Source organism: Eucalyptus grandis, chromosome 8, assembly GCF_016545825.1.
Source record: "Eucalyptus grandis isolate ANBG69807.140 chromosome 8, ASM1654582v1, whole genome shotgun sequence".
NCBI lineage: Eukaryota > Viridiplantae > Streptophyta > Magnoliopsida > Myrtales > Myrtaceae > Eucalyptus > Eucalyptus grandis.
The window spans coordinates 25,592,748-25,606,565 of record NC_052619.1 but is presented as its reverse complement, the minus strand read 5'-3'; the positions used below and the strand labels follow the sequence as shown (position 1 = coordinate 25,606,565).

The 13,818-nt window shown below is 41.5% G+C and overlaps 2 protein-coding genes across 2 annotated transcripts; one reads left to right on the top strand and one right to left on the bottom strand.

Moving 5' to 3' along the window:
* Positions 1-1,172: 1,172 nt before the first annotated feature.
* Positions 1,173-2,658, top strand: LOC104457305 (ethylene-responsive transcription factor ERF008). The gene is made up of 2 exons (XM_010072260.3): positions 1,173-1,618; positions 1,755-2,658. The coding sequence occupies exon 2, from the start codon at positions 1,769-1,771 to the stop codon at positions 2,243-2,245; it is 477 nt and encodes a 158-aa protein (XP_010070562.2). The 5' UTR covers positions 1,173-1,618; positions 1,755-1,768; the 3' UTR covers positions 2,246-2,658.
* A 2,548-nt stretch (positions 2,659-5,206) lies between these two features.
* Positions 5,207-10,914, bottom strand: LOC104457304 (CBS domain-containing protein CBSX1, chloroplastic). Its single transcript, XM_010072259.3, has 8 exons — positions 10,523-10,914; positions 8,695-8,782; positions 8,561-8,625; positions 7,932-7,980; positions 6,263-6,315; positions 5,781-5,896; positions 5,636-5,693; positions 5,207-5,554 (listed from the first exon to the last, which is right to left on the bottom strand). The coding sequence occupies exons 1-8, from the start codon at positions 10,742-10,744 to the stop codon at positions 5,486-5,488; spliced, it is 720 nt and encodes a 239-aa protein (XP_010070561.2). The 5' UTR covers positions 10,745-10,914; the 3' UTR covers positions 5,207-5,485.
* Positions 10,915-13,818: the final 2,904 nt, after the last annotated feature.

The following is a 13,818-nucleotide window of genomic DNA, read 5'->3' as shown; positions in this document are numbered from 1 at the left end:
TAAAGTATGATCGGTTTTCACTAGAATTGACTCCAATTGAACGTGCCCGACACAAATAAGAGAACAACGACTTTCTACCTTTTAAATCACAGTAAGGGACACGGCATCGAAAACACTGAATCTATCTAACTTTATCACATGTATAATTTTCGCATTAGTTATTGAGGCACCTTTACGTGTCATTTTTGTTTCAAATTGTTTGAAAATATACTCACACACTTCATTCATGTTCAATTGAACAAGCGTTTCTCATCGATTCACATACCATTTCCAATACTCGAATGAGAAACCATTTGAAAGCTTTTGACCTTTTCCAATAAAAACAAAATAAATCAATGTAAGCAACCAGGACCGGGGCTGGCCAAGGATGGGGCCGTCGGTCGGTCCTAACTCTGTCCATATTAGAAAACGTCAAGTTACCCATTATGTCAGCTATCCTTTTCCTATCGATATTGTTTCTTTTTTCCCCCTCATCTCTCACACGGTCGTTCATCAGTTTGGTAATCTAATGTGAACCCCCACATACCACATAATCAAGGAAAAAAAAAAAACAAGGGAATTTTTTCGGTGATTAGAAGTCCCATCTGCTGCTTTACATTCACAAATAATAATCTTCCGGACGGACCATGAGCAAGAGACCTATCATAGGAATATCGATGGAGTGGCCCCATGGCCGTGAAATGACAATCCCACCCCTCGATTGCCTCGACCGGAGCCCCTCGGACGAAGGGCAAGAAATGGAATTTGGGTGCGATTAAAGAAGAAATTCTCGTCGTTGCGTGGAGGGAAAGTCAATTCCTAACGGTATCCATCCACCGACCACCGACCTGCCCATCTCTGTCGCTCTCCTGCCTCCTAGTCCATAGAAAAATTTTATCAAATTATTATCAAATTTAAAAAAATGGTAATAAAAGTTAAATTAAAAATTAAATAATTAAAAAAAAAAGGGCAAGAAAGAGAGGGAGGGAGCATCAATCAATCAAACCCTAATAAAGAAATCCCGCGAGAATCGCAGAAAATATGCCAAGAAAAATTTAATCTCCTTTTTCCCTCTCGTGCTCCTCCTCCTCCTTTCCTTTTCCCCATGACGAGTGGCATGACCCCTCTTTCAAGTTTTTCTTTCCCCAAAAGCCCTTCCGCCTTTCCACTTCACTGGAACCACCACGGACAGACTGCACATCACTACCAACGCCGACCCGCATTTTATATAAACTGCTCGAGAGAAAAAGCAAGAAAGGAAGCAGAAAACCCATTTTGCCGATGAAGTCCGCGTGAAGCCAAAGGCCCTCCTCCGCCCGTGCGCGACCACACGATCGCTACTCGTTGCGTATTTAAGGAAAGGGGAACAAGCCCCCCGCCCGCTCGCTTTCGTACAGAGATCACCGAGATCTTGTCGGTGAAAATTTTTGCGTGTTTCAATTATTACAGATTTGTTTTTGTTTTTGTTTCTGTCAATAAAGAAGAGAGAGAGAGAGAGAGGGAGGATTATATCGTTCGGTGGAATTCAACCGTGCGTGGCGTTACCACACCCTCGATGACAACCTTAGTTGCCAAGATAGCCGGAGTCTCCAAGCCAAAAAGCCCTACCCTCTTTAGCTTGGCGTGTCTCTGATTCTTGGTAGCGCTCTCTCTCTCTCTCTCTTTTCGGTTTCTTTTTCCATGAAAATTCGCCTTTTCTCTCTTCTGCATCGCCTTCTGCAAAAGGTTTCGCCTTCGGCGAGATAAATATCCGGAGACCCTTTCTTCTTCTTTAGGAGGTGCGGTCGTCATGGAAGGTGAAGGAGGTGGGGAGAGGAAGAGGGGCGTGGCGGTGGAGAGGCCCTACAAGGGAATAAGGATGAGGAAGTGGGGCAAGTGGGTGGCCGAGATTAGGGAGCCCAACAAGAGGTCCAGGATCTGGCTCGGCTCCTACTCGACCCCGGTCGCGGCGGCCAGGGCCTACGACACGGCGGTGTTCTACCTCCGGGGCCCGTCGGCGAGGCTGAATTTCCCGGAGTCCGTGGCGGCGGCGGCGGCGGCGGCGGAGGAGGAGGGGGAGGCGGGAGGGGGCGACATGTCGGCGGACACCATCAGGAAGAAGGCGGCGGAGGTCGGGGCTCGGGTCGACGCCGCGCTGATAAGCAGCGAGATGAAGCGAGAGGCTGACGATAAGGAGGGGGGCGATGATGATCAGTTCAAGAAGTGCGTTGGGGTTTTGGAGAGGGTTGATCTGAACAAGATGCCGGAGGATCCTGAGGACTCGTGATGATCGCCAAAAGGACGTGCTGGGGTTAGAGAGTAAGAGGATGATCTCTCTCTCGCTCTCTCTCTCTCTCTCTCTCGAATTACGATCACGGGGCATGCGCTTGGTTTAGGTCAGCCTTCTGCATGCAGTTGTAACGAGGGTTTTAGATGCTACTTTGCTGCTAGTAATTCACTGGGTTGTGAATGGCTTAAGGAGATGATGAGGCTTATATTAGATGAGTTAGATAGTCTATAGTAGTACTATAATCAATCTTGTTAGCCCCTTTCTAGTTAGCTCTTTGGGGTTCTGATCATCAAAGAATTTTGATGGTGTAAGAGGGAAAGAGAAGGTGAAATGTAAATTAATTAGCTGGGTTTGATGCAGAGTCATCTTCTTCCTAATCTATGCCTCTCTCTCTCTTTCTTCACTGATCATGATTTTGTCTGCGGTATACAGTTCTTCAGGCGGTATCATTCTATTTTCTCTCTCTTGCTTGCTTCTTTTCGGTATGGCTGTGCCAAAACATCAGGTGAGAGAGAGAGAGAGAGAGAGAGAGATGGGAGTGGCCTACTAAGGAGCAGTTGGAAGCAAAGTGGGCACGCCTCAAACTGCTAAAGCAGAAAAGGATGTGAGAAGACCTTTTGTAACTGCTGCTAATGATGAGTTGTGGGCACTGGTTGGTGCATGGGGCTGCGTTTCTACTGCAAACCCCAAGATTGTCTTGTCTTCTTTTGTTTCTTGACCTATTTGCAAAGGGGACTGATTATGGTGATGCCAAATTTGAATAACCCGGGCTATATGAACACGTTAAACAAAAAAATTTACTGTGGCGATCCGATTAGCGGCGGCTTTGCGTCTCTAGCATTACTCGAATCAAAAACTCGGTATATCTAGAAGATTTAGCTCCTGTGATTGCAACATCAGATGGGTGGGTTGCGGGCCACTCGACCTGAATAATTTGGAGAAGACATAAGGTGAATATCCGGATTGAGTTCATATTAGTATAACGAATGTTGGACTTCATATGTTTCTGCTGTGGGGTCCAATGTGAACCTTGTTTTTCCTTGAAGTATTACTAGACCTGATTTCTCTGAATGTGTTTGTGGAGTGTGTACTATCTTATTAAATTGGAGGGAAGATCCGACAACATGAGCTGTAACAAAAGTTCCCAGTTGTTTTGCTATTGGACAAAAACTTTGGGGTACGATGAGAACATGGTATTGTATTTAGTATGAAACAAGTTGGGATATGAGACAAACCTCGACTTTCAAGAAGTATAATCGATACAATAAAGAGGACCAAAGTGTATTTATGCAAAGTGTTATTACTTTAATAATACCCATTATATCCTATTTCTTTAAATTTAAGAAAACAATGGGCTTTTCCCATTTGTTACGGCTCTTTTAGTGTGTCATTTGTTTGCTTCGAAATTGAAAGCAGCAACAAATGTTTTGTTTCTTGTTCAACAACGGATAGCTTTAGACCAGTTTGGAAGGTTTCATCCAAGCATTTACTTTATACTGTGCAAGTGATCAGAGTGCTGTCGTTAGTTGCTGGTGTTTGAAATAGGAGCATTGTCATTATCTTGATATTGCCATCCGCTGAATGTGAGCGAATGAAACGTACGTCACGACACCCTCCGATAGATTCGGGGCCAAATTCCCCAAAAGAGCCCCAACTTACGAGTAATGTGCCAAGAAGAAAAGGCATCGATATCTTAATCGAGATCCAAAGCCGGCAACTATTAAAGCCGCCATCCACTTTCGATGTTAACAGATCGGCATGTCATCTGATGTGCGCCGAGCAACTCACGGACGCTGCTGACGTGAATTGCTGAGCAGGAGACCACATCGTTCATTGTGGAATTGGGTGATCCCTTTACTCCTGGGAACGATCTCTTGACAGTCTTATTTGTAGTTTAACGATACGACAGTCTCCAGCCCAATAGTGCACTTCGGCAACGTCCATGGGGTGCACAGTGTGCATCCGATGACAGGTGGTTAGCTTTTTAACGTTCATGGACAGCAGCTTAGCACCCGCAAGGTCAGACCTGGACTAGAAATTGGTGCTTTATTTTGACACGTTCGAAAGTTGGTGCGGGGTCAAGCGCATAAATTTGTGCTTTCGTAGGAAATTTGGTCGTTTGGTTGAAGACTGCCGGTCTTTTTACAGCCTGGAGCAACCGACCCACATATTGTCGGTGTTCACCAATGTTGTCAAAAATCACGATTCAGATCGTGAAATAGTACGATTCTTGCCTCAAGTTTGATTAAAACGAATTGACTCGCACCTACAATCAAAACACTAGTCAAATCATAAGCAAATCGCCAGTTGAATTGGTCATGTCGATGAAATCAGTAAAATCGTGTGGAAACGTTGGATTTCATCAATTTCGCAGCCGGATTGATTTTGGATCTGCCTTGATGAAGGAGTGGATAAAAGAACAGGCAGATTATTTGCTCATAAGTTGCCATTTAGCGATTCTATGTGTCCTTGTTGTTAATGGACTGTTAAAGCTAATTGGATTGCTGCTAATGTTATTCCTTCCCTATTTCTTGGTTTAACTGTGTTGGGAACCGTCGACTATGATTGACTTATATTTTCTTTAGGTGCTCAATGTAAACGCTACTTAATTCCAATGTTGTCTTAACATGTTTGACTCAAAATTACAGGGATGAATTTCCAAGGTTCCTTGTACCGGTAGTTAATCCAGATTTTGCCAACCTTGGTCTTTACAAACTCTTACCCAAAGCAACCCAACCCCTTCTGACTGACTTCGCAATGACATTTCTCAATTCAATAAGTACTTCCACGAATTCCTCGATCTTTCACCATAGAAGATTTAGAACCATTTCGCTGGTCTCACGCTCTTACTAAGACCAGCTACAATGCAAGAAAACCTCATGCCTAAGTTCAACGAGCAGACAAAGGCTAGGAGATCGAGTAGTCCTACTTCCGTTCAGCCACTACCAACTCCAGCAGTGTTCTCAAGCTAAAATCTGTCATTTCTTTCCTATACCTTTCCTTTTGTCTTTCAAGAACACTAACCAAGAACGCTGCATGCGGTGACAAACACTTATCAATTCCTGGTTGATACTCTTATATATAATATTTATATGATTCCAATCAGGTCAGTTCCTATCATACAAAGCAAAACTTGGTAAGTAGAAGCAGCATTGCTTTTTGACCTGCGGGAGAAATCGAGTCCTCCTTTTCACACCAGCTGCCTCAAATGCTTCAATTGGTCTCCAGGTACTAAGCTTACACTTCACTGGCACGTTTTATTTGAAGGGCGGCTCTTACAACATTCCCTCTTGTGATGATGCCAACCTTCATAATAAGAAACTGGGTTAATAAACCCAAAAACCATAATCAATACGACATTTTGAGAGGCAACAAATTATCTCTTACCAGCTTTCCCTCAGCATCTACAACCGGAAGCCGTCGGTATTTTGTGTCAAGCAAAATCCTGACATTGAACGCATGGCAAAAGAGTTAAAAACGGAAAAACACCAGCAAGAGGCAGAGAGATTGACGCAAAAGATATAGACAAAACCTGGCAGCATCCTCAAGATTTGTGGTTTCACGGGTGACTACAGGAGCTGGTGTCATCAAATCACCAACTACCTGCCCATTGGTCTTGCTGAGCAACTTTTGCACTTGATTGAAGGTCTGCAAGATCAATGTCAATATGTGCGTATATCATCAGGTACTCCCAAGGCAAATATGAACAATGCTTCATCCATATATTAGCAGCAGCAGTTCCTCAAAAACTGCTTCCTGGATACCCTCCATCAATGATGGGGGAGGATCTGACAGGGGCAGTTGTGCTGACTGGCCACTAGATGCTCAGGGAAATTTTTTGATGATTAAATAATGTACAATGAAATTTGATGTGAGGTTTCTCTATTTGCTAAATGAACTGCGATGTTGCCAATTCTTTATCTCCTCTCCCAGCCCGGCGAAGATTTCATGTCCGCCACAACCCTATATCATTATATGCTCAAACCTATGTAATTACAGAGTGCTCTTACTCACTTTCCATGTGCTGTCAACTTCAGGGAACATGCTGTTGTCAGCTAGCCCACCACCTAATGAAAATATGCTGATGAAATCAGTCACTCACTAAATTCATGAAGCATGAAACATCTGCAGATAGTCAACATTTCTACAAACAACCACTGTTGCTAAGTCAAGATTCAAATTGTGAATCGCAAACGGTATTTTCCGTATCTTGAATTGTTACATTCAGTAAAAATTGTAAAGGAACTCCAAAAAATAAGCATTTCTCACTATAATGAAGCTACTAGTTGCAAAAGCACAAAAAGTATGTTATAGTAAATACTGTTGATAAAATTATACCCAAAACTGACACTACTCTATTGTCAAAACCCACTTTAACTTCTGATTGCTGAAAATTATAGAGGTGCAAAAAGGAAACAAGGCATCCGACAGCCTCAAAACACTTAAAAGAGTAAAAAAAACTGTCAACCACATTTATAAACCTCAACATAGACAAGATGATAAGGACTTAATTATAGTCTATTTAAGCCAGCTAAAAAGACGAGAGCAATCTTAAATACTCAATCGGTGACTTTTGTCCAAGCATGCGATTTAAACAAGCAAAATAGGATTGACAGATACGCGATGGCCAGTGCCGGAGGTGGTGATGGCTGGCATCATCGTCAGAGGTGGCAACGGTAGGTATCGAGCCGGTGACAGCCAGGTGAGAACCAACAAAGAGCAGTCTAGCAGCTTTTCAAGTTTCTTCGCTAACCTAAGGGCTGAGAGCAGTCTTCTGGCATGTTTGCACATTTTCTCTTTTTTTTTTTCTTTCTTCACTTGTTCTTTTCAATTTTTGAAAATTTCTTTCTTTAGAACCCAATACTTTTGAGCCAAACCACTATTCCAAAGCCCGATAGCGCAAATTGTGGTTGCTCTCCTGAACCGTAGAGAATTACAGAATCCTATGATTTGTATTGAATCTGAGACACATTGGACAATTCACTGACAATTCATCCACTTTTATGATTAATGAGTGCAAGAAAATCGTTCGAAGGGTGCACTAAAATGAATTGTGCGGTTCAAATCGTGAATCCAGTGATTTTTACAATGGGGCTAAAAAATAGTAACAACAAGGTCCCAATAACAATAATCACAGAAGTCCAGCAGAATCATTCTCAACTCAAAGTGAGAGCATCTATATGCTCGGCCATAGAGACGTACACAAATTACACCAATATGAGAGGAACTAGTAAGTTAAGTATTTCAATAGTTTTACAGATCATCTCAAGGCTTTGATTTCTATCTCTCAACTTAAGAATATCATTGAGTCCCCTTAAAAACCACATTAGCATGATTAGCTCCTGTCATTTTCCTTTGATCAAGTTAAGGTATAGGCATTGTAGAAAGATTATAGATGCAGGCTCAATACAATTTCAGATATTCTTTTTGCAAGAATTAAGTTCTCTGAATCTCTTCCAACCAAGTTTCTTGCAAATACCGACTTAACATTACATCACTGATGCCAAATGCAGTTTGCCTTATAAAACTCGCCAGATTTAAAAATTTAATGTAAAGGAGAGAAAACACAAATTGCCAACAGCTTAGAAGGACCCCATGAAATTGCTAATGATACACATGAATTTTGATGAGTTTCTTAAAATGTCTAACAAAGACGAAGACAACAAGAAAACATAAATGGTACCTGATATAGAGTCCAAAGCTAACAAATCATAATCAGAAACAAGACCAACCTGCCAAAAATAGCCATTCATGAGCAGTTATCATGGGAATCTAATAAATAACCTATCACAGGGAATGGATGTCACAGAATGAGCAACCAGACTCAGAAGACAGATCAACACGGTAGCAAAAAGGCATACTATCATACATGCTATGCTCACAAAAGTGCTGATTGTTAAATGCAATGTAAAGAAAGAAATAGATTGATAATTAGAAGTCGAAGATTTTTGTTGTAAAGAAGCTAGCAGCTAATGCCATTACTTGGGAAATGAGTGGAGGGAAAATGGGTACAGAGAACATACAAATGATATTTGAAGCCTATTTAAGCTAGCAGAAGCACTAGGCATGTGGGTCAACAAAATCAGGAAATAAACCACACTCTGCTCTCTCTAAATCCGATGAATCTAGCTTATCTGCAAATGAAAATATGGTAACAAGCCTCACCAACTAAGCACCATTTTTGGTTTGATTAAAGCATCTCAAAACTTGCCTTTCTAAAAATAAACATGGCCATAGGTTTCTGATCAGTGAGCAGCAATATTCAAATCAATAAGGCCACAATTAACGAAAAGGATAGAACAAGAAGCATACCAATTTCCAGTCATCATCAATTACAGGAAAACCAGTGATTCTGTTCTCGACAAGTATCTCCAATGCTGATAAAACAAGATGAGTAAAAATCCTGACTTCTTCAAAATTTCCAGAAACATGATATTCAGAAATACCTTCATCTACAGTTGTGTATGGCTTTACCACATGCAGATCCTCTTTTCTTGTCATGAAGTCACCAACAGTGTATATGCTACTTTTTGGCTGGTTGAAACAGGAAAACAAATATGTAAATACTCCACAGAAATTCTGGGATGACACATGACATAAGCCATCTTATTGGATAGTATAATTCCAAAATGCACTTGTTGAAGACATGGGAATCCATAATGAATTCCGAAAATGTAGTGTACTTTGCATGAACTAAAACATTCATGTCTAGAGAGGACCAGATACAAAACATTATGGGATTCACTATGTTCATCTACTTATGGAACTTCTGTTCCCATGTCACAACTCACAAGGTAGATTGACGGGCAGGGTAGTGCATTTAATCATCCATTAGTAGCCATCAAAGATGAAAATGGAATTACGATACAGAAGATTAGCAAATGTTACAAAAGCTAAATGAAGCCAGAAGATTTATCTATCTCCCTTGTTTTCATAGTTTCTCCTACCACAGAACAGCACAAATGAACTAGTTCCATGAAACTCTGAAGGTCATTATGGGAAAGCTAAAGATATATAATCCAAGATGCCTCTTTAGAAGATGCGTGCTTTTGAAAACTTTCTTTCTTTAATAGGTAAATGTGTGATTTGAAAACCACATTCAAATTTTTTTTTCAACATTTTTAAGTTCTGCAGTGATCCTCTGTGCATGGTGCCATAGTAGTTCTACCGAGTTCCCGCAGCCAAAGGAATAGAAACCCAACTTGACTGATGCCTAGAAGGTTTGTAGATACGACTCCAATTAATAAGCCAAAGGTAAGAACAATGGGGCTCTAAAATAACAAACCAAATCAGAAGGAGATTTCTCGGTAACAAGATGTCACGCACAATCTATTTTTCCAAAGATGGTACAAGCAGAACAATTGTATACCTTGAAGAATCTCAGGGATAATATTGTAAAATAAATGCAGACACAACATCCTCCATCTTGATCACATGAACCGAAAAAAAGGAACACCTAATCCAAGCATGTTATGTACATGATCAATTGAATCCCTGGAGCAAAGTATCCAATTACTGATTTTTAGCAAAACTGTGCAAGCTAGGCAGCTCAATCATTCTCAAGATCTGCTTGGGGATAGCCCGAAATTCTGCTACTTACATACTCATGTGTTCAACTGATTCAGTTCCTTTTCCAAGAAAAAAACAGGCATAAGCTCTGGTGCTGTATCAAAACATGCTGCAAAAAGCTTCCGGAGTTGATCACAAAGTATGCATTAATCAAATGTAGCTTATTGTTCTATTTGTGCTCCAATCCACAATATATGAATATGCCTGCCCTCAGCTGCTAAAGCCATCCCGACACAGCAACTGAAGACAACATTTACCAGAGGAGGAGACCATCTCGATATAGCCACTAAATCAGCTCTAAAAGAGAGGGGCAGGGGGTGGCGCTCATCCATGAAAGCTGACCATATTTCAGAGTGAAAAGCTTACAATCCCAGCAAATTATAGAAAGAGAAACTTAGTATAGTCATTTGCGACGCTCAGTGAACTAAAGGAAGCAACTTTTTCCGATTGCTGAACGAGAGAGACTCACTAATCCCCTGGAATGCAATGTCATACGATCATAACCGCAACAAGAGACTCGACTTCCCAACAAACACCAGCGGCTCAAACCCATCCGAGGTAGCACATCACAAGCACAGCCCCAGCAAGAGATATTACAAATACATTCCACCAAAAATCACGAAGCACAAACAAAATCAAGAGATTCCAAACCGATCGCAAGCGCCAAGTACTAGAAACACAAAACGAGAAAGAGAGAGAGAGAACCGGCACGGGATTGGCCGCGAGAGCGCCTCCGGCGGCGGCGGCAGTGACGGCGGGGGATTTGCACGGACCGGAAGCCCGATTCGCGGAAACTGAAGCCGGATTGAGAAGGAGGCCGAGCCCGGCGGACGGGACGACGGAGGGCAGCGGCCGGTGAGCCGGACAAGCGGCGGAGCGGAGGCGAGGGAGAGGCGGCGAGAGCGACGGAGAGAGGAGCGCGTCCATCGCTCGCAGGCGACTCTGCTCGAAGTGAGAGAAAGAAGAGAGAGAGAGAGAGAGAGAGAGAGAGTTCTCTGGTTTCCGCCGGAGATCGGAGAAACCGTCGAGAGCGGCAGCACAGAGGAAGGAAGATGATCTTATACTCTTCTTTTATCTGTTTGCTCGAGAAAACAGATATTTTAGCGGCCGACCCTGCGGTGGCGACGGCGCCAATGCTGCCGCCAATTTTAGGACCCGGTGTTTATCCAAATTTTATCAATCGGTTGCGCCACGATTATCACAAATAATTATCGTGAGTTATCGAAAATTTACTATAATTGTACGAATCTTATTTTCAGATTAGATGGTCCCTAGATTCGATAATAAAGATAATTTATATAATTGTTTATTTTTTTTTTTTTTTTTTTTTTTTTTTTTTACGTGAAATTTTACAATATTGATCTAGGATCGGTTTTTGTGTTTTATCAATTAATTTTAGAATGGTAAGCACAAAGAAAATATTTTCATCTTATCTCTTTCTTTATCAGTAATTTTCCAATTAAAGAAGTAACTGATTATGTACATAATTAAGACAAACGATGGATTCGGTGATGTTATCAAACATTAATTGAATTTTTTAGACACACACTGGTGAAATAATCTATACCCCACGTAGGCATATTTTTTAGATGTATACTCTTCCCTATGTCGACAGCATGAAACGATGAAATGATTTAGTCGGAGCATGTGAGTGATTTGGTAGAGGGAAAAAGGATCATCTTACTTACAGGTTGGGATGAATCTATTTGGTTGAAGCTCTTATATATGATAGGCCCTTGAACCTTTTCAGTAAGCATGCTTTTTTAAGGGGTGAGAACTTAGAAATAAAGAGGAATCTTAAGGGATACCATTTTGCATAATGATAATGCTAAAAGCCTTCCTTTTGCACTCGAGGTGTATGGGTTCCATTTTGTGCAGTAGAAGAGAAGGTGAATGGGACGTGCTCTGAATAAACTTATCAAAACTCCTAAAAAAAGCATCAATGATGCGCTTAAGATGGCCTGGCTGGAGGATACGCACAGGAGATTTTTCTCGATATAGTAAGTTTCCTCGAGGGGCAGACTATTGATTACATTAAGAAAGTTCTTAATTGCTGCAATATTCATACGGTCATTGAAGTACATGTTCTTGTTGTTAATAAATCCTTGACAGGTGAAGAGCAAGGGCTACAAATGCACGAGTTCGTAAGTTGCAGAACATCGAGTACCCAACTCTCAAGGTTGCTCCAATCCTGTCAAGTTTCCATAGCAAACAGGGAGGATTTAACTGATCACGTATGGACAATGGACATTAGAATTTGAATTGGTTGGACGTTGGGGCTGTGTTCTGTCTGGATTAAGGTTCCTCCAGAATCTTTCTTGATATCTCCAGCCAGGAATGTTCCTATGTATCTGGGAAGTGGAAACAATCTTACTAGCTTTCCAACATGCGTCAGTGAGCATGATTATTTATAGGAACCGCTGGAAAAAACATGTATTCTAAAAGCGGCTATTTGGTTTATCAAGCCACTCCACATAGGGTTGAACGTGGAAGATGTGTCGTTACATGAGATTAGTCTCTCCCTCATACCTCCCTCCCTCCACCTTATTTTTATCTTGATATGGATGTTACCTGCAAACCAGGAATTCCCTAACATGGGAAAAGCGCGCATTGTAATTGCTGGAAGATAGATGCCGGAATGATGGCTCCATTGGTGTTAAATTTGGTTTATTATCTTGTCTTGAACCCCAGGACATGTAAGAGTTTTCTAATTGTGGATTACAGTCCATCTTGTTTTTGGTTTAACATTGGAGGGGTTTGGTCTAGTTGAGATCGGGTTTCTTGCAAGGTCTGTCTAATATGGTGATTTGGGCCGAGTAGGATGCTTCTATTCATTAGGAATGGACCATGTGCTGCTCAAGCATCCCTCGCATAGTACGCTGTGGGAAGTAGAAAGCTCCTGTGAAATGATGGGAGTCATTTTCGGGTTGTCTTGAGGCGTCAAATTGAACAGTAAGAAACTGCGGGTTCGGACTAATATGCAAGCAACAAGAGGATGATCCGAGGGTCTTTTCTTCATGACAATCAGTCACTGGTGTTAATTTGCTTTATCAGGATTGTCTTGAACTTTGCGTCAACAGCACAAACTTAGAGGAAGATGATCAAACAGATGAAGAGAATACACTTACATAGGAAGATGGTCCAAGTCAAATAGATGTGGATCAAGATGATGAGCTTGTCCAACAAGATGGTCAAATGGATAGACTCACCGACAGTCAAACACTATCAAAGGAAAATTATAAGCTCATTCTCCTAGAAGGCGTCGGAACCATGACTACCGTGGCCCCGAGTTCTATGGCACTAAAAATTATGCCAGTTTCAGCTTGCAACTCTTGCTGTCGAATTGATCACAACTTAATTGAGGGAGCAACTATGAGGTCTGCTGACCAGTAGATTTTACTCACCATGCCTTCCTTTTCCGTTCATCTTTTGCCCTCATTTCTAGTTGAACTTTCGAGTCGTTGCATGCTTGCAACATTTGATAACAAGTAAAAATCACTGTGAAATGCGGGATACCTTATCATGCTACTGACATGGCACAAGTTCATCAAGAGAAAATGTTGGCAGCAAAAATTCTCAGAGAACGCATCCCTTCTTCCCCTTTATATAGTGTAAGCTGAAGCATACCAAGCTTAAATTAGGTGGATGGTTGTTTCAAGACTGCCAAAGATGGCTCTTGTAGTCTCTCTGTGAGAATTAGCACAGAACGACAATTATGAATAAACATTATATTTATTTATCTAAAAACTGAGATAATTGGTCAGTCGAGGTTTATTCTTTGTTTAATGAATTGAGTATTCTCCAATTCCCTTCTGATGATGGCAAAGTTTGCAGTACAGGGCTAGTTTTATCAATGTTAAACAATTTGTATAGTATTTGCCTCATAAGGGTCCTAGCCACATTGGACTGAATCACAGGCTGATCGCGCTAAACCCCTGTTGAAGAAAAGGTAATTTAAGTCATGAGACACTAATCTCTGTAGAGTGTCATAGACGGGTAGA